The 26,821-nt window shown below is 39.4% G+C and overlaps 1 protein-coding gene across 1 annotated transcript in view; it reads left to right on the top strand.

Moving 5' to 3' along the window:
• The first annotated feature begins 8,336 nt into the window (after positions 1-8,336).
• Positions 8,337-26,821, top strand: part of mdfic (MyoD family inhibitor domain containing) — a 31,987-nt gene continuing 13,502 nt past the window's right edge. Inside the window, exons 1-3 of the mRNA XM_087787766.1 lie at positions 8,337-8,551; positions 8,692-8,835; positions 12,349-12,459. Coding sequence (XP_087643892.1) covers positions 8,754-8,835; positions 12,349-12,459 — 193 coding nt within the window. The 5' untranslated portion in view covers positions 8,337-8,551; positions 8,692-8,753. The remainder of the gene's footprint in view (positions 8,552-8,691; positions 8,836-12,348; positions 12,460-26,821) is intronic.

The raw sequence follows: 26,821 nt of genomic DNA, 5'->3' as shown, positions 1-26,821 counted from the left end.
ATAACATGCTGCACAATATGTCCTTCTCTCTGAAAACCCTTTTGATCAATGATTCATTTCTCATCTCTGATTCTCTTTCTTTTGGTTGGTTTAACCTATTTTAACATGGTCATCTGACTTTAACCTTTTTGTTTATTTGATATAAGTAAAATCCCCTTTATTCAGTTCTCCAGTGATATTTGACACAACAACGCCCCTGCCCTCAGAGCATCAGCATTTTCTCGCTCCTATTTTAGTCCTTTCATTACCGTGGCAGTGTCATGGCTGCTGCTCACCTTTAGCTGGGGTTTGTCTTTAATTATTGGCGGCGAGGAGCACGAGGCCCAGCTCATCAACTGGATAAATATTTGACCACTGCTCCATAAATTGGCATTGGGGGTTTATTTTAACGTTCTGTCCGAGCCAGACATCCGCATGCACGGCGAATTCGGCTCTCTGCAGGTGTGCGCCGCCTTCCTCAGCGTGCGGTAAATTAAAACTCACATTTCTGTTGGGGAAATTGAGAGATTCCACTCTCCTCCTGAATTTGTCTTATTTAATTATAACCCATGTCAAAGCCTAATCTTGGGAGCTTAAGCTGGCTGGCCAATTAATCAAGGGTCGGGATGTTTGCGGAGACGTGTGCGTCTGCATTCTCGCCTGCTGCATGAATTTAGATCTTTGTTTGTGTCTCTTTGTCGAGGGAAGGAGTGATCTCCCCTCCACCGGGGGGGTTCGCTAACAGGACTCGTGGGTGCGAGCGCGGTAGCAGGACTCACTTCCCACTGTGACTTCAGCCAGGGTTCGCTTTTGCGTGGCTTATGCTAATCGCTGATCTGCGAGGGATCATGGGAATCCAAACAGTCTGACGTTTGTGATTATCTCTCGCACGTTTGACAACAGGGAAGGACAAAGAAGACACAGGAGTGACACGACGCCGTTTCTCCTGACGGGACTGCAGAAGTTGCTAATCCTTGTTCAAAGTCACAATGTTGATCGGCAAACACGTCGGCGTGAAGGTTGCTCGGATCACGGTGTTGTCTCCACAATAAATCACTGTTGTGCAGATGTGTCAAAGTCGACTGGAGAGTGTGAAACATTGCTGTGTGAGTGTGTTGACAGACAATGTTTAATGAACAAACTCAAGCTTGATGACGGCGCTAACACCATGACGACTTGCTAGGACAACAGTACAACACTCCAAGGTCAACCGGGTTTGCAGAAGAAGGTTCTATTAATGTGGGAGTTGTTGTAGCGTAAAAGTAAATGTAACAAAACAACAATTAAACTCTTCAAATGGTCCTAAACCAGTTAACTAAGTGTGGTGAGTACAAAAGTGGCTTAAAATCCTTGTGGTTGATCACTTATTATTTGAACTAACCATTGTCTTATCTCAGGGTCAACGTTACACAAACGCTCGGAAACAAATGTGTTTGTAGTATCCCTTGTGTCGCCTCTGGGTCAAGGTGAACGACCTCCCTGGCTTCCAGATATACATATGCAGTGGTGGAGGTCATTCACAAGAGACAACACAAGAGATAACACAAACTCATTTTTCTTTCTGCATTCGGGTCACCTTCACCCTGAGATAACGCAAGGATTCAATCTTTTTTTTCCCTTTAATTAAATGATTAGTTTTTAATGGTGACAACGTCTTCAACACATATACTTGTGCCATCGAGAGTTCACCAGAGATGGAAATTTATGCTTTTTGAGCAGTGAGAATTTGCTTTAAAGCTAAGCAACATTTTCTTCCAGTGAGATTATATTATACACTAAAAGTGGCCTTTGAATCTTTAGTTTAAGTATGACAATGTAGTTAATTGTTACTATTATGAACTAATTAAATAATTTAGGAAACATCACGGAAATATTAATACAGTAAATAATGAGGGACAAATAATTTAAAAAGTCTAAAAATAAATGATATTTTATTAATAAAATTTTAAATGAAGGAACACACTAGAAACTGAGCACTGCCAGACTACCACCCATGAAGACGCCTCTAACCTTGCCTATGCCAAAAGCCCAATAGCTAGGAAGGATATTTAGAACCTGATCCTAGTGTGCAATGTAAATACATTTTAAAATAGGAAATTCCTGTTTTCATGCTTTCATTAGCGACAATCAAGCTTTTCTGATTCTAAAACAGGAATTCATAGAATAAAGTTACGTATTGACAACAACTATTTTAACAGGTAACCTTAAACTAAGAACACATTTCAGTGTCATTTCAGTGCCGAGACAGATACAGGGAGAAGGCTGCATGTCTTTGCTCAAGTCTGCCCTTTCCATGCACCATTGTCAGAACAACATCATCGGGGCGTGACTTTTAGAGAACCTTTTGGGTTGTTCTGATTTTGAAGGTGATTTTTGAGTTTTAGAAGAAGTTTCTTATATATTGATTCATTCAGTCACATGGACCATAAATGCGGATTAAATTGGACCAAAAGTTAAACCAACACAGATTCAAGCATGTGTTTCAACTGTAGCCAGCGTGTCCAGGTCAGTGAGAGGCCGGCGTGTGGATCATGCACACATGCTGACTGTTCACACGGACCTTCACACCTGAGTGGCAGGTGAAGTCATTTATTTGCTTGACCCACATGTTGCTGCATGCTGCTTTCTCTCATGGAAAACTGGATGAATCCAGAATCATCTGTAATGAGAAAGAACACATATACGGCTTGATTAATAGAATTCCACTGTTTCATTTTTAATCACCTTCTCCGACTCGAGATATCGTCCAAACTTCCTGTTGAACACTAATCACTCGGTTGAATCCAAAAATCTAACGACTGTGTTCTGTCGCTAAATAATCCGTCTGTCAAACAGACCCGGAGGTTTTTGATCCTTTAAAAGTGGACTTAACATAGTGTTATTAATCATGCCAGGTTTCCTGGATCGCACCGGTGTCACGGTCAGCTTCAAACAACCTTTCCTGTGAAGTCCGACTTATTCCACGTGTGGAGCGAGGAGTCCAGATCTTTGAAGGTTTGATCACCAGCAAGTGCCAGATCTTAAAACCACCACAGCAGGACTGATGTCAAAGAGGAAGTTTCATTTCCACTCACGTGGATGGATAGTGAGTAAAGCCTGTTAGAGTGAAGAAGTCGACAATAAAGTGAAATAATGACTTTGTCTGTTTCATCAAAGTATCTTATTGATCATGGAACTCTTGACCATTTTGTCAAACTTCTTGTTAACACCATTTAAAATTTGGAAGAAACAATAATAAAGAAGCTGGATCACATGAAACTAAAGAAGTGACCCTAGTAGAAAAACTAAACAAATAGTTGCACAACACATCATAAATAACATACACATTTACTTTACAACCATTTGTTAAAATGTAAATAAACCATTAAATGTAGGGTTTCATTTTTTCTAATTTTTCTAAATGCAGACTGTGGCCAAAGTCCCACTTACAAAGTTTATGGGTGTGCATCGCTGGAATCTTTGAAATATTGGAAAAACTGAAAGAATTGTTGCTGTATATGTGCACCACAAAGACACAAACAACAACTACATTGTCGTACTTATTAAGAAGGAAGACGACCATCGTAGCATCAGTTTTCAGCGTTTCCTTATCTTTCTTAGTTGACGTTATTGATACCAACTCTAGACTAGTCCTGCTCCTAAACCACTTTTCTCTTTTCAGGAAACCTCCTTCCAGTCTTATCCATTGTTGTTAATTTGCTAACAAGTCGTGCCTCTATTTCGCTCTGCATCCATGTCTGTCATGTGCAAAGGCGGAGAGTGATTGACACATCAGCCTTCAACAGTCTTAAGATGAAGGCTTAATTCTATTGGCTGAGCTACTATTACTTTGTTTCTCTAGACCTCTTCATGCGTTCATCAGGTTATTAAGGATGTTCCAAGCAATACAATCACAGTAAGGACCATAACTGACACTATAGAGTGTCTTTGTTTATATAGTTTTGAACACAACAAATAACTAAAGAACAAGTCAAAAAAGTGCATCATCTAACATTGACATCCAGAGAAAACTAATGACACAAATTAATTAATTTAATGAAACACAAAACCAAAGCAGAACTAAACAACAAAAAACACATCAACTGAGATCCACTAAACACAAACAAACAGTAAAGAAAGCTTTAATAAAATATGAATTACAAATTTAATCCGTAGAACCGCACACTTAACCAAACTCAACAACAAAATGTTTACAAAAAAAATACTCAATTTTAACAAAAATTCATCCCACTTTCTCTCTCCTCGCTCACAGCAGAGGCTGTTTTCCTCACAGCTGTCACTCAATATCATTTTTTATCTTCTCTCATACAGTTTTATTCAAACTGTCTTTAAACTGTGTGTGTGTGTGTGTGTGTGTGTGTGTGTGTGTGTGTGAGAAAGCAGCAACATATTGTCTTGTTTGTTTCCAGATAGCAGAGTCAGAGGATTAGACTTGTGTTGGAGTCGCTCCAGTAAACCGGCAGCTCACCGAACAAACAAATGAAGTCAACAGAGAGACGTTTCCGCCTCTTACGAGATGCTACAGTGATGCTGCAGCTGACACAGCGTGACAGCCAAGCGTGTCTACAGCGTTTGACTTGTTGTGAGGAGGGTGGGTGAAGGGGGGGTTGACAGTGCGCACATGATCACACACAAGATAATGTTTGTCAGCAGCAACAACGGTGGAGACAGACGACGCAGATTGATTTCACGCTGCAAGTAAAAGAGCTTTCTGCCGGTACTTCAAGTAGTGCTTATGTCAATCAGCCGGAACATTATGACCGCCTGCCGCTCATTGTGCTGGTGCCTCTTTTTGAAAGTAGCATAAGTAATGATGCCGCGCATCCATTCATCCCTTCATCCAATTTACTCCACTTCTCCGAGCGTCACCAGTGCAGCCGTGCCAGCAAACACACCCAGACTTCCTTCTTTAGAAACATTTATCAGCTGTCCAGGGCTACTACTGAGGTGCCCAGGTCAATACACAAACATAATCTCTCCAGTATCTAAAGTTTAAATAAATACAGATGTTTTAAATTAGTCATATTCAGCACTACTCTCTCTTTATGCACCTGAACTCACCTGCCAAAGCCCCTTATGGATACACTGTTTAGACCCGAAACATAATGACAAAACACAATACAAAGTATATGGAAAAATCCAAAAATTAGGACATTTCTTTTCTTGACAAAATTCTTTAAAATAATAAAAAATTGGGACAACTAAGATCTCCTTGAAGTTTGCTGAAAAATAATTAAATGGTAGATATCTATAAGCACATTGTATATAAGTAATTTATTTGTTATTAAACTAAATATTTAAGCAAAACATTTAAAGGGCAACACATGTTAAAATAAAACTTTCCTGACTCACACATTTCAAATATTGAAGTCTTCCTCTTCAAGATGCAGTAAGTCTCTCATCATGAGGATGTTTTTAAGTTTTTACTTCATAAAGTTCTCCCCCGTCTAAAAATCTCAGCGAACAAGAGGTTACAAGAGCAATATCCATTATGACATAATAATGGTCTTCACTCCTCCTCAAGCCAGCTGTAATCATGTCCCGCTTTGTTTATACAACGAGTCCCTTGCAGGTGGAGACTTCCATGATTAATGACATGCGGTGACAAAGACTGATGCTGGACCAATCACTACAAAGTGGGTGTGGTTATGCTAAACAAGACTTGATAACCAGAAAAACCAAGTGTTTTCAGTGGGCGGGGCTTAAGCACATTCTCTAATGTAAATAAATCAATTAAAAGAGAGTTTTGTACAAACAGACACATACTGATGATGCAATAGATTAAATCAACACATTAGTTGACCATTTACTTAGATTTTGCTTCTTTTTTTAAAAAGATTTTTTTTTATTTTATTATAATTGTGTCATTAATTTTACTTTGTCTGGAAATGTTGTATTAGTGCCAGTTGGGAACTTGTGAACAAGGCTCCACAAATACAACTATGTGAATTGTCACCCATAATGGATTGGTTTATTCTCTCCATGTGGATGACGAGTGGTTCTACTCTTCTCTTGAATGACTGAGATCTTGACCTTATCTCAAAGAGAGTCCAGACCGATAAAGAGTTCTTCGGGCCGCTTGAATCAACCTATCCTATCGGTGACCAAAGTGAGAGTATGAAGATAGATGGACTGATAAAGGGAGAGCTTTGTCTTTCGTGTGAGTTAATATGAAATATTAATAACATTAACGGTAAACGGTAAAAAGTCTGTCAGGCTCTTTGGTGTGAATGTACTTTCATGAACTTGATGTTAATAGTGGCTAACGTTTATTTAAACTTTAAATACTTTTGAACTTTGCAATGCTCAAGCAGTAAATTTCGCCCCCAAACAAAACCATGTTTGGTAATAGGCTAGATTGAAATGTAGCCACTTGTACAAGACTTAAAGTACCCCAAGTATACTTCTCAACAAAAAAACGCACATCAGGAATACAGGCCAAAGTGGCCATATATAATTCACATTAAGTAAAGGGATGGTGGCCTCACGCTGTGTCCTCTGTGGAGTCACCGGGGTATTGTTAGAGCGCTCCAGCTCAGGCTGATTGCCATCATAGCCATTGAACCCTGTTGGTAACAGTGTAAGTGAGATTTAAGCCTGGCTAACACGAGAGTGTGGAGGTGATTGATGTGAAATATGCCCTCCCTCATTGACTGGCTGAACTCCATTTTCTGCTCCTAATGCAGAAATCACTCCGGGTCCGCGGCATAATGATTTACGATGAATCTGTGTCAATGTTGAACTCTGCAAACCCCACGTAATCCATCTTGCAGATATAGCTACCTACCCACCCCACCCAGCTCTCGCCCCGGCCGTCCCTCGCCTTTGCATCGGGAAGTGAAAGAACTCAACCCCCCCTGCTCTCTCCTCTCCCTTTCCGTCTATATGTGTTGAATCTATTACAGCGCTGATGTGTAATCACAGAGGACCCCCGCACCCCTCACACTGTAATTACCTGGATACAGATACTCCCACCAGCTGCTGGATCCAAGAACTCTAATAACCAGCATGCAGTGCTCTTAGCCCATCTGGGTGGTCGTGTCGAGAGACGCGCCCTGGATGGAAAAATTGATAAAATTGCGTTTAAGTAATGAGATTTTGACCTTGCAAAACGCCGCGGTTCAACCAGGTAGATTGATGCTGCCTCGCTGCTCTCGCACTTCCATGTGTTCCGACTCAGAGGTCATAATTGTGTTCACGTCGTCGGCTCAGACCAAGAAAAGTTGTCTCCTGCAAAGACGCTCCTAACTTTTTGTTGAGCTGCCAGTTACGGAGACAGTTTTCCGTGTAGAAAGTAACAAAGTATTATAGAGACTGGTTTTGTACTAGTGATGGGTTGATGAGGCCACATGATGCCACATCAGTTGTTTGATGCTGTATCGTGATGCAGTGTCTTCATTTTGAAAGGCCACTAGATGGCACTCACGGTTTGAAAATGATGCCATATTTGATTGAGTTAGTAGAGCCAAATATTATAATGCAGAGAGTGACATCTAGTGGTCACTCAAAATTAAGACACTGCATCATGAGACAGCTTAAAAGGGAGCTAAATGTAAATAAAACAACCAATGCTACCATAAGGCCTTATCAACCCATCACTGGTCTGTACTGTACATAATGATTTATGCAATGTTTTATTATAATACATTTTTACTAGAGCCTCACTGGATTTCAATATTATTCTACAATGTCTCACAGTTGCTCCCCAAAAATGTCAATACTCACAGGGAAGACTGGACGTTTGTATTTCAGCTGCTGCCCCCATGACCTGACCTTGGATAAACAGAGGGAAATGAACGTTGCTTAAACATATAAAACTGGGCAAAACTAGCAAACTATTCCACTGGGAGAGTTCCTTCCTGTAATGAGGTCATACATGTGACCTTCCTTGACGATGATTAAGCAGAAATAAAGGCAAAAACCTGCAAACATTTTGGTCGTATTCTTGACCACAAGTCATGACCTATTTGACCAGAAACATATCAGTATGTCTTAGGTTTTAGTCGGAGCTCAGAGTGACGTCAATATCCACTTGTTCCACTTGCGACACAGTTGGCTCCTAAAATAAAACATTCTAAACAAAGCTCTTAATTTATAATTCCGTAATTTCCAAATGTGAACTCGGAATTTAAGATGTTCCACTTTCTTTGGGAAAAACAAGATGGAAAAATGGTTGAGAGTCAATTGGAGTAGACACACTTCCTCCAGTACACAAAGGTGCACGTTTTTTTTTAAATTTTTCCTATCAACTATTTTAAAATGGAGAAGGTTGGACGCTGACAGGAAGGTAACTAGCATAATTGAAAGAGTTTCAACATAAAGGGGAGGAGGAGGAGGTTGTTTCCAGAGAGCTGCAGACGCGCTGGAATCCGGATATGATGAAAAAGTTGGAGACGAACTGATTCTCAAAAAGAAAAAAAAAAGAAAAAATCGCACGACGTTCGAAACTTCCTCCACTTCTGCGCCTCAATACAACAACTTCCTCCAACTTTTACGGAGTCTTCATCCACTGACGGAGGACAGGGAGGCGAGGAGCCAGATGGAGAGGTTCTAGACTGGACATGTTTGAAAGGTAAAGAGTAATGATGGTGGGAGAGAGAGAGACACTGTGTTTGTAGAGGTTTGTGAGGAACACGGCGAGTTGAAGGAAGTTTCCAGAAACTTCTCACTGCTCGACGTCACTCGAGCAACGTGTGTGTGTGTGTTTTATAGCGCAGAGGAGTGAGGACACGGGGGACCTTGTTGTTCTGAGGGCTCCAGAGACGAGGGTCTCGATGTCCACGGAGACTGAGGTCGCTCCTGCAGACGCAGGGCAGAGAGGGGACCTTCTGCCGGAGACCCCGCTGCTGTCAGACGGTAGGAGAGCACTTTCTTTCTGTCCTTCAGACACTTTTGTTTATTAACTGCTCACTTAATGCTTGTAGGCTCACGAGGGTTGATGTTATGTTCGGGAAACTTGTGTTTTGTTCGTGTAACTTTTGGGGAATAAATCTAAACTTGGTTAGCATGTAGCATTAGCATACATCAGCGTTTGCTAGTTTAGTTGAGAATTCATTGGTAACACTTTCTATAAACGTCTCATGAACACTATATTATAACATACATTATATATACATTCATATGAACTGTGTTAAGTGGGGACACTGTCTTGTAATAGCATTATAATAACAAATAACATAACATTGCATAAGAAAAAACATTTTCAAATAACCGAATACAGTTGTGATTTCACTCTGAATAACAGTATGATGACCATAGATGTATAATCTTAAAGTCCAGCACTTGTAATACTTGTAATAAGTTGACACACATGGTTATTTGAATATTGTTTTGATTGTTTAAGCGCTTTGTGACCCTGGTCTAGAAAAGCGCTATACAAATAAAAATTACTTACTTACTTACGTATAAGCTTTTATCAATGCATTTCAAACAAACCTTCACAGAAAGCGTTGCCGGTTTATTTATCTTTGCCTTAACAACCTAAACTCAAAACAAGCAAATAAAGCCAGTCGACACAGTACGCTAAACTTGAGTTTGTTGTTGTTATTCCATGACACTACTTTAACTTTAAGATGCGTTATCCAATCCTTATTTCTGGTGACCACATGTATTTACAGCTACTCATCAGTCTAAATGGCTTTTATTATCAATTTTATGATGGACTATTTGGTACAGTAACAACTGCAGCAAGTGGTTCTGATGTTTATAAATAATTTAGCATTACACTACATACCTAGCTTGCAACTTGCTGTAATCCCACATATTCGAGTCATTGATCTAAAAAGGGTCCGTAACAAGACTGATAATCGTCATTCCTATGGGTTTTGAAAGTACTTATTGTGGTTTGTGTAGCTTCTTGGTAGTTGAGTGTTAGAGATTGTTGGTTGATATGAGATGTGAATTGATATTGACATAGTACATATGTACATAAAAAGGTTAAAATTATATTATTTAAACCAAGAGTTCAAAGTATAATATAAGTAGTGCTTTACATAATCAGGTATAATTTTGACACAAGAAGGACACCATACAACTTAAACATGAGAAAACAATATAATCGATATAGCATAATTATAAAAAAAAGTATATATAGTATATATCCATTTTAACCTATATATCCAATCTGTCCGAGTACTTTTTTTTATTGTTTTTAATTCTATATAGAAGAACATACAACAGCATTATGAACTAATTAGGGCCGTCATTAAAAATATAAAATAAATAAAAGTCAAAGAAAGTTGTAATAATATTTAATTCCAAAAGAATATCAGGTTGTTTTTTTCTGGGCCATATCAACTATATATTGGTTATGTCATGGTAACGCATTCACAGACAGAAGAAACCGTTGTGTCCTCAAAAATATTTGTCATTTCTGAGGTAGAAATCACCACTTTGACACTTAGTGTCAGAGGTTTCTCGACTCCTTCACCAGCCGGACTAGTTACATCTACAATGATGTCACACCTTCTGAAAAAGAACAATTACTTGTGATAATTGTTCCAAATCGGGTTTGCTTTGCTTTTCAACGAGGAGTCAAAGATCACTGCAGCTCTTATCGACGATCCACTATCAGGCCTGTCCTCTTAAATTACATTCATATGGTTTTTAGTTTACACCCGGATTAATGCGATGATAATATTTTTGCTTTATTTTCGCCTTCAAAGTGTGAAATAAACGTCTTGGTGACTATTAACAGAAACCACAGCCAATTATAGTTTTTAATTAACTTTCTAGTTGCCCCTCAGATTATCACATGTAAAATAAGCTTACCCCTTCCCCCTCCTTTTCATTTTTTCTTCAAACAACCAATGAACCGTTAACCATCCTATTTATACCGAGCATCATTATGGCTCTGTCAAAAAAATAGCAAAGTAGGACAAAGTAAGCAATCACTCGGGCTGCTGGATTGGATTTTCACTGGGTCTTCAAAGACTGGATTTTCCCTCTCAGGGGACTATAGATGTACTGAGAACAGAGCAATTTATTTCTAACTGCGATCACTAAATACCGCGATGCATCAGGCCGTCGTGCCGCCAACTCCACCACCATACATCAGCGGCAAGCAGAGATATTTGTGTCGCATCCATCTGGAGCTGCTGGCCGGCGTTCTGTCGTTCCACTTCCCATTTATCACGGCGCTCAAATAGAGAGTGTAGGGGCGAACCATACATCCAGCCCTGCAAGGAGATGTTGTTCTCTTGTGTGAGGTCATTTTTCATGAATTTACTTTACTTGGGTGTAACCAAACAATTGTTGGTTGTTTGTTCAAGTCTGCCTAAAACATTTGAGGCAAATGTCAAACTGCTAAGAAAAGCTCAACTCTTAAAAAATGAGTAATGAAAGTTTTATTTACTGACAGAAACATTGCAGAGATGAGTTAATGTGTCTCTGGTGCTTTCGGTGCAACTATCAGGCTTTCGAGTTGTTTTCCAGCGTAGATGAATGTGTTCTTTATGGCTGTCTGAGGGAGCTTGGCAGGTAGAGCAGGGCCTCGAGTGCAGAGAGAGAAAATCAGATCCAGAATTCTGGCAAAGAACTCACCTCAACGCCATAGCCATGTTTTGAACCGTGGCTTCCAAGCCTCTGCACCTTCTGACTTCTACTGCTGTTTTGTCCGCTGAGCTCAACCTTTCAGCTCAATCTTAGGCTTGATTAGTTTCAATACAGAAGATATTGATCATGTAAAAAACAAAGCTGAGATTACATGTCGTAAAATGTGCATCAGCTACAGTTTCCATGTGCAGAAGTTGACCCGTATAGGGTTAAAAATACATACACTTGGATCTGAATTTGACAAATCTGAGTTGACTCTGGCATACAAGCTTAACTAGACTATGGTTACTGCTTTGGTAAATTGGTGACTCTTGGTACAGTGCAGTATAAAGTACAGTATGTAAATGAAAAAAAGAAATAGATTGACTATATTGATAGAAATGTATTCTATGCAACAGACCCCATTATTATTTAAGAAAGCACTGCATTTTGGTTCTGTTGATTGTCCATACAAAAATGGTTTGGGCAGGTGAGGCTTTTTAAAAATCGGTTTACCCCTAGAAAAGAACTAAAGTGAGTTAACCGCATGCAAGAGAGAAAGTTGTTTCACTGCCTGATTCAACTTCATCGAATGCTAATCCTGTCTTGACAGCAGCTACTTATGTGTGAAAATTCTCCAATGAAAAGGCCATATTTTTGTGGAGGACTTAATGACTGTTGAAAAACAAGTCACAAAGATGTAACATTACTTACTGAACTGAAATCGCTCTGGGTATCATGACATCATCTGAAATTAGTGCGGAAGTGAACAATCCTTGTGTATAACACGTTGTTGCCCTGTGAGAATAACATTTGTTTTTGTGCTTTTCATTGCAGATGTCCACGGCAATGGACTTTCAGGAAAAACACTGTTACCGTGGAATCCAGCAACAGAAGGACCAAATCATGTCACCAAAGACAAGCTCAATAATCTCAACCCTGTAATAAGTAAGTCCTGCCTGCACTATGTGATTGATGGACCGTGTTGTCATTAGGTGTTTAACGCTTTGTTTTTGTGGCACCATGTTTTTCTCGAGAATTCAGATGGTCTTTTACTTTAAATACGAGTGCCAGCTTTTCCTATTGAATTAATATTGCCTCCACACCGTCGGCACTTGGCAACCAAGCGGCCAACATTCTACCACGCTGACCAGACCTTGGCTTACTTCTGCTTCCACATGTTTTGTGAAGTGAGGAAATCCTGCTTGTGGTTGTGGACTTGTGCTGGTGTGGCAGCTGCAAGGCTCTTGCCGATCTGGGAAAGATTTGTCCCCCGCCAGAAGCTTTTTTCTTCTCAGCTTTTAATCATGGAAGACGCCGGTATTGTCTTCATGTTGTCAACAGGCAACGGAAAGTTGGTATTGTTGTGACACCGTTCAGAATTTTCCTGTCGTTCCTAGTTTGTGAACGTGGACAATTCTGCGTGTTACGAGATGTCTTCAACAAGATATTTATTCACCTTTTCACTGAAAAGGTGATTTCTAAGTATGCGTGGTGCAGAATGGAGTCATTTCCGAGACAGATCATTGGTGTTTAGGACTTCTGGCAAGCTGCTGGACAGGAACCACATTGAGAGGCTTGAGAAAAACATAATTTAAACAATAATTAAAAAATTTAACATTTATTTAATAATTAATTATATTTAAAAATAAATAAAATGAAACTTGGTTGATTAGTTTAGTGGTTCAAGTCCCTGCATGAGAGAGAACATAGAGTGGACTGGTACTGTAGCAATACACTTATCTCACGATAATCATTACGATAAATTCATCTAACAATACGATATGGTATATTTTTGAAACACTTTCATCGTTTCGCAATGATTTTAGGGAAACCTGAATTTTAGTGAAATGTTCCACTATCTTTAGAATTTAGAATTGTAAGCCAACATCAGCTTTAAAAGCAGCTGGAGTCGGTTGTATACAATCCTTTCGTCCTCAGTCATCGGCATTATCTCAAAGGACTTTATTGTTCCTTTAGCTGTGGAGGACGTATAGACTGCTGTGGCATCTAGTTGCTGGATGTTTAAAACAAAGTTTGTTTTAAAGACACTTCATGAAATATAAATAAACCAAAAAAGAGCTATGATAATATAATAATAATATATGGTTTGAAAGCAAAACAAATGATGTCTTTTCTCCAATCCATTGCTGTTGAATATCCACATAGCATTGTAACAAAACATTGATTTATATTAATGTATCAATTTCTTCTCACATCCCTAGTGTCGATGTCAGTGCTTTTGGGTATTTTCTGAACTGGGAAAATGTAAGATATGAGATTTGACCACATTCGGACTTACATGATCTAAAAAGCGCATGGAGCATGTGTTGTGTAAAAGATGATGACAAATGACAAACATCATGTGCATATGTTCATAAATTAAAAGGTTGTAAAATAAAAAGGTATCTATTGTTGACTATAATAAAGCTAAGATAAAGAAGCGGGCACCAAAACAATTATAATCAACAGCCCATCACAATGTTTGTCCTCTGACATAAATTTTAATATCCAAATATAATGACATGTTCTCTAACAATCATTTGGTGATTAGATGTCTGGTTAGTTTTGAGAGTGTGATTTTGACTTAATGAACTATTTGATGGTGTAACAATGCCACAGCGTGTAGGTCATGAAGTGCATGTGAAAGGAAATGCTAATAGCAGCTGATTGCTTCCATCCAGGTCGGCACTGTGCGATCTTTCCAGCACTGTTTGTGCTCAACTATTCTTTTGTCTCCAGGTTGTTAACTTCTCCAGCCTGCCTCTTTAATTCAGGTATGAAGTGTAACTAATAACAAAGGCAACGAACAAGAACGGAATCCGTTTTGTCAAATACGCAGAACATGCTATGAATTTGAGGGATTAAAAGGTGACTAAATCAGTTATTTTTACTTGTTATATTATTATTCTAATGGTTTCTAGAGAAATTGTGAGAAATATATGTTTACGGTTTATCTTGAATCTCCTAAAACTTCAAATAAACTCATGCTCAAGTTTTTCCAAATGCGACCACTGGTGGTTGATTAATAAGACAAGGTTTTAAGTTTAAACTTGAATTAGCTGAATCCATTGTTTTGAAGGCGGCACAGGTTCTTCTTTGAACTCACAGCACACATGTGTATACTGTCCCAGGCGTTTTAGCCATTACATCATGTCCCCTGCCTCTCGCCCTATGAAACTGGGATAGGCTCCAGTCTCCCCTCGACCCCCACTAAGGATTAAGCGATAGAAAATGAATGAATGAATCATGTCTTTTGTATTCACGGGACCAACAATAGTTGGTGAGGCAGTATAGTTAGTTAGTGTCGATTTGGTACTGCAGTATCGGTTCTTATGACGCTAGTCTAACTTGATATCTTGATTGAGGCAACTTTTGGAGTGACCCTCGGTCTTTGTTAAGTTAGTAAATCCATATTTGTAATGTAAATGTGTGAGAGTGGTTGTTTGTCTAGATGTTTTCTGTCACTCCAGAGTGTCCCTCGTCTCTCACTACTGTTGTTGGGATAACCACCAGCCTCCCAAGTTCATTGTTTTCAACAAGTAGAGTGTCATGCTCAGATTTAGGGCTTTTGTGTTAACCTCCTTGTGTCAACGACCCTTGCCGAGAGCCAGCGTGGCGGGGTGAGGGGGGCCATGAGACCGCTGCTTGTTGGGATAATTGAGAGCACTCTTCAGCGCTCAAACAGGAAATCAATAAGAAATCATCTAACTGCTCCACGCTGCCCTCGACCACACATGCACGCACACATGCACACCCTCTGGCAGTGTAAATCCTGTGTACACTCACTTTTCACAATAACAGGATGCCTGTTAAGATGTTGTTACACAAGCAATGATCTGATTTCACGTCTGAGATGTTGGTTTTGACAAGTTGTCATCCTCTGCAGCTGCTCTCTATCGGCAGGAACTTAGACATAAAATACATTTTTGGTGACAAAGTTTAACTTTACCAGCAGAATATTTGAAGTCCTGGGAACACCACATGGAACCACTGTGTCATTACACAACACATCTGATCTTGTTTTGGTGAGATCTGGTGAGGGATGCGTTTTCCTGTTTGCGCAAACATTTCCAGGATAAAGACAACATCACGTTTTTATGCAGGTCTTTATCAGTTCAGAATGAGATTAGATAAAACGTAATGCTCAACATAAAGCCAACTCAGGCTCCATGATCTTGAAATCATCCATAGGAGCCAACATTTGCTCTTTGTCCCTCTGAGATCCACCGCTGATCCAGTCCACGGTAGAAATAAATTGCAACCACTAAGCAGCCGTTTGAGAAGTTTAATCGTCACATGATTCACTGGATGTCAAATACTTTTAAATGTTTCGGCTTTATACGATGACCTCACCGCCTTTCATTTCTTATTTTTTTTAATCCACACTTGGAAAGGAATGTCAAATAACGCCACTCTCGTCTTCAAGGAAATGCATTAGTATGGCCATTGTGTGAGGCCCTGATTGGGCTGGTAGTAACACACCTTCAAGGTTATTACCTGCGTGCAGACATGACCTATCGAGTAGGGAATTTGTGACCCTGATAAATGTAGTCAGATGGATTTTAGTAATGGAAAGGTGCCATATGGCTTCACCTGTACGTGTGGAAGGATTATGCAAGGGATTGTACTCAAATCTGGTCTTTGCTTGTTCACTGCTGATCCGTCATTATAGTGATTGATAAAGAAACACAGTTTGAACAGCAGCTCTTGAATTTCCGCATCTTTATTTTTTATTTTATTGAATATTCCAGCCTTTCAATTAGATACAACCATCCCCAGACTCACGCATAAAGTCCTCTCGGTTTACAGTGGATGCATGTGCCAAGCCTCGGATTGCGGCGGTTAAACCAAAACCTTTTTTTTTGTTAATATAAGTAAGTATATTTACCTTTAAAAATAGACGATCCAACGAGTGATGATCCAATCAAAACAACGGATGTAGTGTTTTGAAGATTGCTGGATTAAACTAATGTAATACTCAGATTCAGAATATTTCATTATTTAAGTTAGGTAGTTAGGGTTGAAAAAGATTGGGGGACTCTGGACTTCCAAAGTTAGTAAAAACGTGTCTTCACAGAAGGTTATGCTCACTGGTTATGTTGTTATTATGTTAACTAATGTTATTTAACATCTGCAAATACATTTTTAATTGGTAAATTCCCTGAATGCACTTCACATAAATATATATACTGATTTATTGTATCAATTATTATTAATATACTTTACTATCAAATATAATCAATAAGCAAACAAAGAGTGTGAGAACATACGATGATTATTGATAAAAGTTTAAGAAATTTGTCAGAAATGTTAATATGGTGAGTTAAATGGCAGTTTTATTCTCCGGCTGATTGCTATTCAGAAGTTGCTCCAGTCCTTTAAGACTTTTTAATCCTAAGACACTTTTCTCCCTCTCACAGTGAACTCTTGCAACAACATGATTGTTGTTACGTGAGATCCATATCTGCTTTGTGCTCCCCTGAGAGCTGTCTGTGCAGGAATAATGTGTCTAAAGTAGAGACCCATTATCAACCCGCAGCCTTATTTTCAAGTGATTACTAACCATTGGGTCAGGAAATCAAAAACTGAATAAATAGGGTGAAACGCTATCGCCGGGGTTGATTAAAATGGCCTTTGTAATTCTACCTCTGTTGTAATTATTTTCTCATTGTCTTGCTGTAGATAGATTTCATATGGGACATTTCAAGTGCGTTAATTAGCATATTTTACCCAAAGTGCCCGGGTCTATTCACAGCTAATTCTTCTCTTTTTTCACTCAAAGATATTCAAACTGCTTGAGCCGAATGACTAGATACGCACACAGTCCTTCAAGGAGTTTTTGAGTACTTGTGATCGACACCCGACAACATCTATAGATTAGATTGTGAAGAGTCTATTTTACGTCATCTTAGCAGAGACGAGAGTCCTTCACTTGTTTTAACATCAATTAGCTTTTGTGTTTTTGTGATGAAGCACAAAGAACCAGAGGATGTACTTGGTTATTTTTCTTACAAAGGATAAAAAGTACGAGACAATTGTTATGCACATCCAAAAATAAAGATATTGGGCGTGCATGTTTGGGTGTGAATAGACTAATGGAAGCTAGTGTTGTCAAATCTAAAGGCTTTAATTAATCATAATGTTTAATTCTTTTCAAACTATCATGTCCATGATTCTGTTACAAAAAGAAAACGTGTGTGATGTATTTCACATTGCCAAAGAAAAAAGAAAAAATATTCGCTATCATTTTAATTACACATTTAATGAAAAAATGCCCTTTCTACTTACTGCTTAGTTGTGTTTCCAACTCGATTTGTGACTTTCTATATTACCAGTTTTAATTGGACTGCCTAATTTACCATTATTTATAGAATCTATAGAATATGTATTATTAGTTGGTTCACATATTTGGCATGTTTGCTTAGTGTGTTTGTTTCACTTTGATAGTATATCAAGTATTTATTGTGCTTTAGAGTTTGATAGAGGTTTTCTCCAAGTCAAAGATTAACCCTGGTAATCTTGCGCCCTTGCTAATTTAGCCAAGCACATATCCTTCTTTATTTCTTCTTTCTATATTTGTCTTTTTGATTCACGAATTGGTTAGGAAGATCCATCTTCTTAGCGGCACTGTTAAAGAAAGACGTGTTTCAAAATTCACTTTTTAAAATAATAAGCAATGCTCAATGAAGAAAAAAAAGGAATAATAATTTAAGTATTCCACACAATTCTGCATATTGACAAACTCAATAAATCAAGATATATTCAACTGAAAGAAACATGCCTCAACTATTGCTGCGCTGATCGTCATACCCAAATGACGCATTCAAGGAAATAGGAATTTTATAACGAAATGAGAAAACAAAAAATAATATAAAAACAGTTTTAGCTCCAATAAACTAAGTAATACATATTGGCCCCTTAACAACTACAGATAAAAAATCCAACAATTTGATCGAACTCAGAAAAGCCCATCAATAGCTTATTAGAAGTGTTTTTGACGTTATTTTAAGGTTCTTTTAAGAAGGCTGTTAAAAAAGCATCTGGGAAACACTCGCATCTAAGTTGTCCTTCTTAGCCAAACCCTTCTTAAGAGCCTTCTTAAGTCCTTAAGAACGAATCTGGGAAAGCAGGCCAAAATCTGTATTAACCACGTGCCAACTCACGTTCAGAACTCCTATAGTTTATCAGCTTCAAGTTTCTTCTTTGCCATTCTCAGTTTGTACTTCCCAGCGAGGCGAAATCAGGTTAAATCAGTCTTTCTTAGAACAACTAGTTTAAGTCGACTCATTTGGGACTCCCTTGTTCACCTCCCTAGTTGAGTTTAATTATTTAAATGTTGACCAAATCAATTACAATATTCTGTTTCTATGATAAAAAAAAACAGTAGTTTTTATGGCTCCAGATACCAACCGGTATCCAGATACCCACCACATAACAAAAAATGACGAATGTGAAATATCAGATGCAACAACGATATCACTAAGACTCGGTTAGTAGTTAAAATGCAAAGTTTAAAAAATGACAAAATGATCAGTAAAAAATAATTATCGCCTCCTTATGCCCTAAGCTGGTTTAACTTACTAAATGTATTGGCTCTGCCTCTGTTTATGGACTCCACAGTTGAAGGGGGTGCACCAGAGAAAACATCAGCAGTTCAATTGAGAGCGTAGCGGGGGATTACAGGGGCTATACGAGGGTTTTGGCTCCAACATTAAGGTTAACACATTTTTCTATTACTGGGCTCTGAGCTTGTGTCACCATCGTCACTGTTGACCCCCTCGAGCTTCCATTTTGCCCCCTTCGTGTTTGCAGGTTCAGTGGCTCCTCTTCGAGGTCATTCTGTCGAGCTCTCTGATCACCGAAGGGTGACAGAGGCTGGACCAGGGGACGGATCCCGTCCAACCAGTGGATACAACCCCCTCCTCCTCCTCGCCTCCACTTGATTCAAGTGAGAGCTGAAATCGATCCGGGCGTCTCCGTGTTTAAAGTCAGAGCTGCGCTGCTGTCCCGAAGGCTGATCTCTTAGCTTAAGGTCTTGATTGGCATCCCGGAGAAGTGAGGCGGTGACCCTTAGCTGTCCCATTAGCAGAGGGTTAATGCTGAGATTGATACCGAGCAAATAAAGGAACTCTGAGTCTGGCTCTTTTGATAGACTGTCGATCCTCTCTTTGACCTGGAGATGAACCTCAAGTGGTATCTGGACTCACAGGAGTGTAGGCCAACGGGTGCTTGATCCTCTTCTGGTGAATCTGCAGATCAATGTCAGAGATGAGAGCAGGTCACTGCCCCAGACCTAGACCTGTTATATCAACGTTTTAACACAACAACGTTTAATGATAAAACTGTTGTAAGGAGTTTGTTGTTTCCAAAAATACATGAAGTCATCAAAAGCAGTTAAGTCGCTGTTGCTGGTAGTAGATTAGTAAATAATAATGTCCTTTGTCGTGTCATAGCAGATTAATTACAAACTACATAAATCAAAGCTAAGATTGACTTCCAAATTGACGGTTATCCTTTTATTAGCTTGCTTGTTAGCAACACAATGAAGCACCAGTGTGGGCCCCGAGGCAAAGGTTTTAGACTAAATGCTAGTTGATTGAAAGTCAACGCAGAGAAGCACTGCTGTTAAATGAAACGTGATTTAATTAATATGAAATTTGTTCCTCATGTATTTGATTATACAAAACGTGCCAATAGTGTGTTATTCTTGAATATCTAAATTGAACATGTGATCAAAGAAATATGACCAGAGGATTAAGAACTTAAATTAGATAAGGTTAAAGAAATATATAAGCAGGTATATCAATAAGAGTCAGATGACACTCTCAGGGACGCTCATATTACACATATGGATATTTACAATACCAGAAAAAGCTGGTATTGTTGTATTTTTTGTGTCCTGGTACCAAATTTTCTACCAAAGTATTGGTTCTTGTGACGATATATAAATATATATACAATATATATAAAACAGGGTTCCTTATTGTGCTGAGGATCCAGTTGGAAATGAAAAGAAAATACTATTAGCCTTTGGTAAAACTAACCTGTAATTCCAGATTATTTTATTTTTTAACTCAATGGAATCAATAAAATATGCTATGTTGTTATCCATTTGGAATTATGATACGAGACTCCTTGAATGCTGTTGGAACCCAGGTTATTGTTGAAAGTGAAGTTTTTCAGAGGTCCCTGAACCCATCACCCTAACTCAAGAGGCTCTCTTAGAGTTTATCTGGAACAGCTTCAGATGCATGTTTGGTGTGTGTCTCTGTTTCAATCCCATGGCCTTTTTTTTTATTTGCACGCCTGTGCCTCTGTGCGTGCGCACGCAGTTGGCAATGAATTTCAAACAACTTCCTGTGGAACTTCGACTTGAGCGCAGAGATTATTTGAAGCTGGTGGAATATTTGAGTCATGGATGTAACAGAAACTGAAAATACTCCCTCCCCTTTGTCCCCCCTCCCTCTCTGTTGCTCCGTTTTTGTTTTCAGCGAGAGGGTGGAGCGCTTCTGTTTTTTTTCTTTCTTTTTTTTTGGGGGATCCTGGCAGCTCCCTCAGGCCTGCTCTGAGTCACGTTCATAATTGATCTTTCTAGAAATGGAGGTATCTCGCTGTGTAAAGCTCCAGTCTCTGCAGATAAAAGGTTGAAGCTTCATGCAGAAACAGACTTGTACAAATTTAGGAGTTGAGGAGTCATTTAGTCTCACAGTCGCTCGGTTTTATAGAAGCTTCCAACTGCTTCCTTGATGTCTCGCTATATTAGCTGCACTCAAATTAGCACGCTGCCAAATTCCACACCAGAGTGGCCTGAGCTGCAGGGTGAGAGGGGGCGTGATGAGGTGGGGTGAGCAACTTGCCTCCTCAACCTGATTCATGTAAAAGAAAATGGCATCTCATCAGGACTTTTAATGATTCAGATAGCAGTCAGACATATTAATCGGCAAAAATGTTCACTTTAAGAATCAAAGGATAATTGATGAACGCCCGCAACACACTCTGACACACACACCTCATGGACTCGCTAAGAGCTTCACATCGCCAAACTCCAGCTCTAGTCTTTCAAGTTCTCAACTGTAAAATGTAATTAAGCAGAACAAGGTCCAGGGGGGTTCGTTTTTTTTACACTCAATCAACGGCCAAATTTCAAATTAGTAAATCCCCCATCTCCCTTTTGTTGAGGGGCTGGAGGAAAATGGTGGGAGTGAGTTATTAGAAACAAAATGAAGGGCTTCATTCAAGTGTCAGTTTCTCTTCAGTCGACAAATGAGAGGGACCATGACGGAGAATTAGAATTGAGAGTAATGAAAAAAGGATTTGATGATGCAGGTTTGTGTCATTTGTATCTCTTTAACTTGTACACAACTCAATATCTAATTTTCTGATAAGTTGCCTCCTCAAAAAAGCTGTTAGGCTAGATCCAAATGTTCCATGCAGAAATCCATTTTATTCCTATTATCTGAGATCGGGATGCAAGCGGAGCATTTGAAATCAAGAGGCCTCCACTTGCGCTTCTCAAGAGAACTGGTGAGACATCATATTTCCATGTGTCCTAAATCGGTACTGAGGTCTCCTCCCAGTCAGACAAGTCAGCAGGAAAGTGTCCAAGACACGTTGTAACAAGATACTCAGCAACCTCACCTGGTTACCCTTGTATTGAATCAAACCCTGTATTTTATTTCACTTTTAAGTAAACAATGAATACTGATTTATAGGTTTGAGATGTTTGACGTAACAACTCCATGTGCCAACAATGGTACGTGCATTGAGTCTCACTTGACAACAGAATTCTGAATTAAAAAGTATATAAAATCGGGCTTATACTTACATTTTATAAATATATCGGGGTAAGTATTCCTGTCTAAGATAATTTGACACTTGGTTTGGTTCTTTAAGAAAATAATGAACCACAGTCTGATAATTTGTCAAAGCTTATTTGAATTTATACTTGATCTATTTATTTCAGCAATTTCTGGACATTTTCAAACACGAGCATGTGCACATGCAGATCATATCACATTGGTTGATGTTCTATCTGGGCAGGTAATTTAGCTGTCCTCAGCGGCTGTCCCCATCTTCATTTTATCTTGAATAAATACAAAATGGTGTTGGCAAAGTGACACGGCCAGAATTACCAAGTGATGTCTGGAGTCACATTCTGTCCAATATTAGATCTAATAAGTGACATTTGTGTTAGCCGATGTCAGCTCGACATCCACCCTGTGCAAAGACAAAATGACATAAATTGTCTGTCACTCTTCTTTCCCGGAGTCGTTGTTGTAATTCAGACGGGATGATAACTTTGATTTTGTACCAGGCTCCAGGGAGAACGATACTTACAGCGTATAAAGAGACAGTTGCAGTTTATAATGCCAGTTTATTTATGATCATCCATCTGTGTTCCTACTCTCATCTATAGTCCAAGACCAACTTTGTGTCCAAAAGAAAGATTGATACAAGTGGCACAAATGTCTTTACTCTGTCTGGACTCTCTCTTAGAGATAAGGTTTGGAGCTAAATCATTCACGAGAGACTCAAAGTAGAACATCTGCTCATCCACATGGAGAGAGCTGAGATGAGTCGACTGGAACCTTTTCAGTTAAACACCTGGAAGCCTATCTCTGGAGTTGTTCCATGCATGACCGAGAGGAGACCTTGGGACAGATCCAGAACAAGTTGGAGAGACTTTTTCTTCTGCCTTTTCTGCAAATACTTCAGAGCTGTAGGAGGTTTCTGGGGAGAGGAAAGTTTGGACCTCTTTCTTGGGCTGCTGCCTTTACATCTTGACCAGGGGTAAACAAACAGTGGGTGATAGATCCCCAAGAAAAAAACGTTTAAAACCAAAAAATAAAAACGGTATCCAAACCCACATTTATGAATGTGCATGAATAAATCCTTAAACCTTCATCTCAAAGACCACACAGTAAGGTGATTGAGAGGAGATTCAGGCCACACATGTAGAGAGAACCTAACATTTTCTTGAGTTTGTGTAGACTGTACAGTTAATGTGTGTGGTTATACAAATTGGATTTTGGAAAAAGTATTTTAAAATCATGTTATGATGGTGCTGGAGTAGAACTTCTAAAAGGTATATGACTGAAAGGTCTTGACTTGAAAAGTTGAAAAACATTCTGTACCATAAAAACTGTATACATGAGAAACATAGAAACAATTATTGAAAAAAAAAACGAAATAGTACATAAAAGACACTGTAGGAAAAAAAAAATGAACATAAAGTTAAGTCAGTCATAATTTAAAGTATCTTAATGTAACTTTCTAGAATTCCAACGTCAGGAAAAGTGCATCATCTGCCGCTTGTCAACGCCTCATTCAAACATCTGTTCTTGTTGTTCTTTCCATCCTGGTGACGGGCAGAGTCCTCATCCAGAGTTTAGAAGGTCAAATGGTAAACGAGGCTTTTGATACGCCCAAGGAAATTTTCCAATCAGAGCTCTTTGTAATAACATTCACAGCCCCCCTCTTGCTCTGTGCGGGCGATAATTCCCCTGGTTTGGCGTCTATAAATACGAACAGTGGAAGACGTATAATTTCTAATGAGAAAATAGATCCCTTTGGATTGAAAGGCAGGGGGCTGTTGCACGCATATTTGTTAGGAGGAGAGATGATACCTCGGGCTGTTTTGGTGCCGAGAGCTGGGGGTGGTGGGACTGGTGAGGGGACTCGGGCTAGGTCATTGCACATTTGCTAAATTAGCATTTCAATCATTCAGGTGCTTGAGCAGAACATATACATGTTTTTTACTAGCAGAGATAAACAATGACAGCCGTCATGTTCAGTCGCCTCGACTGTGTCGTGTTTCCTGTACAAAATTCTAATTTTGCAAAATACATTTGCATTATTATCACGACTTAGTCTTGAGAAGGCTTAATCTACTGAATATTGTGGCCTTTTTTACGACAGTAAAACTATTGCTGCACCAATACGACTTGTATTGTTTTGCTACCGATATGGATACCTGGACTTTGAGCATTGACTGATACAGATGTCGATTGGAAACCAGTATTACAATATTAATCTTCTTGTCCTATGCTGAGATAACACTGATAATGCTTTGAATAAAATGAAAAAATGACTGAAAAGGGAACTACAAAGTCTGTATTTATTCATGCCATGAATCGTTTAAATGAATTTTAAGTACATAACAAAAATACATTTAAATATTAAACTTGTCAAGGACTGTTAAAATGTTGTAACAGCATACTGTATATACAGTATATACAGTATGTATATCTACCGTAGCTTAAAAGGCTTCTTGAGCAATATTGAGCATTCTCAGGTTAACAGAGAGATGTAGTCTCTCCAATGTATCCTGCGTCCGCCCCAGGCCTCCCTCTGGATTGAACCTCACACTAGAGGACTTTAGGAGACAGTCAACCCTTCCCACTCTGACCGTGTTAAAAAAGTGTTTGTTTAGTTTAGCTAATGGGAGAGCCAGCTCTAATCTTACAACAGCCACATTTTTGGAACACAAACTTCATATTGGGAAAGGAACGTTGTCCTTCCCCAGCACAGCTGCTGAGTGAAGTGGGCCCTTTAAGAAAAGAGGCTGATATTGTATTCAGTGTAAACTTGTGTAATTCGGCTATTAGGAGATTAAAACAAGATGAGAATGCTGCTGTTTATTTGGCCGACATGATGTGACATTTGCATAACCGCATGCCTCCTCTGATGGGCATTCTAATAAGCTTCAGCAAACACCGCCGCCCTCGTTCCGCCACCGTCTCGTGGGCATTAATATTAAAAAGCTGAGAGATAGAAAAGCAGGCAGCTTTGGTGGTTATCTGGTCGACTCCCGGCCTTTTTATAGTTTTTCCTGGCGAGCAAATGAGAAACTCCACCGTGGCCTGTTTGACCTCTCAGCTACACTTTCAGGTTCCGGGCTATTTTCAAATTCTTGTTTGTGCGGCTCGCTCTCATTCGTTCATGCATATTCCATCTCGCTACCTGTGTGTGTTTGACTAGTGACATACCCCGGCGTTTGTGTGCACGCTCCTCCTTTTTTCCTCAGTCTTTTGGGTGCAATTTTGTTCTTCCCTCCTGCAGGACCTATTTTCCGTGACAAAAACCGAGGTGTTTATATACTCGGTTTTACATACAGAGCGATCCCCGGCTCTCTCCTGACGCTCCAGCGCTCGGTCCCTGTGTGGCGCAGCCGCTGAAGACTCGGTGACAAATGGCAATTATATTTGTGTGTTCTTCATGAATCCATCAAACACTGGCCTTTTAAAAATGCTCCCCAGATATTTGAGGCTGTCAGCTACTAGTAGCTGCGACCAAATTGGGATGCTGCTTAGACAGTCAAGAAGCACTCACCCCGAGTTTCCCCTGTGATGTGTGTGACAGCGTGTGCAGAGGAGTACCATGTTTTATTCAACTACAAATGTACACTCTCAACAGTTGTTGATGTGCTGGAAATAGGGCGGTTACGAGTCCAATTTGAAGCGTAGCTGTACGCACGTGTGCGTCCATATCCTCTCGCAGGAACTGGCTGTTTAATGCGACCTGTCAGGTTGTTTCCAGTGATCTCTGCAGCATCACAACATTTGCTTTCTGTTGGGACATGTTGGGGGGGGGACTTCTTATCTCCCCAACATCCCCTTCCCTTTCACATGGGCTATGGATGAGGAGTTCGAGATTCTTTTCATTTTAAATCTCCAGGGGTTAAATCAATACAACAATGTTTTTTCTGAATTGTCCAATTCCAGCTTGAGACACCTAAACTTTGTAATTGACAGTCATAAAAATACAATTGAGTACTTAGGAATTACCGTCACCACATCTTAGAAGCCACTTTTTGGGGCAAGATGTCGTCGATGGTGTCCCTAGGCTGTAAATTGCTCACTCCCCTGTCTTTGTAAATACCTGCTTATTACAATTTGTTTGGCAAAAAGGTTAACATCTTAAGTCTTTGATCACAGGAACCGTGTGTGTCACATGCCTGTTATTATCTTAAGGTGGATTTCTTGGTTAATTAGAATCTGGAAAAGTCACACCTGAAATCCTATTGTTGATCTGAACTTCATGTTGTTGGATTAATTTGTGCTTTTCCTGGCCTTCTTTAGTTTGCGGTTCTATCTTAAAAGTTTTTTCCTAGACTTGGTCGTACAGAACAACTCCAACGTATTTTCTTTTCATTCTATATCTGCTCAGCCACATGAGTCCGTCCATCTCTGACAGAATTATCATTAACATGATCAATGATTATGAATATTCAACCGCGCCGTCTATTCGTCTCTGTCACCGTGTTCATCAAGATAAAAATAGAAGACCTGCTTCTTCTTCTCCAGAT

The sequence above is a fragment of the Callionymus lyra genome, chromosome 3, assembly GCF_982586985.1.
Source record: "Callionymus lyra chromosome 3, fCalLyr1.hap1.1, whole genome shotgun sequence".
Lineage (NCBI taxonomy): Eukaryota > Metazoa > Chordata > Actinopteri > Syngnathiformes > Callionymidae > Callionymus > Callionymus lyra.
This window is presented reverse-complemented; position numbering and strand designations above follow the sequence as displayed.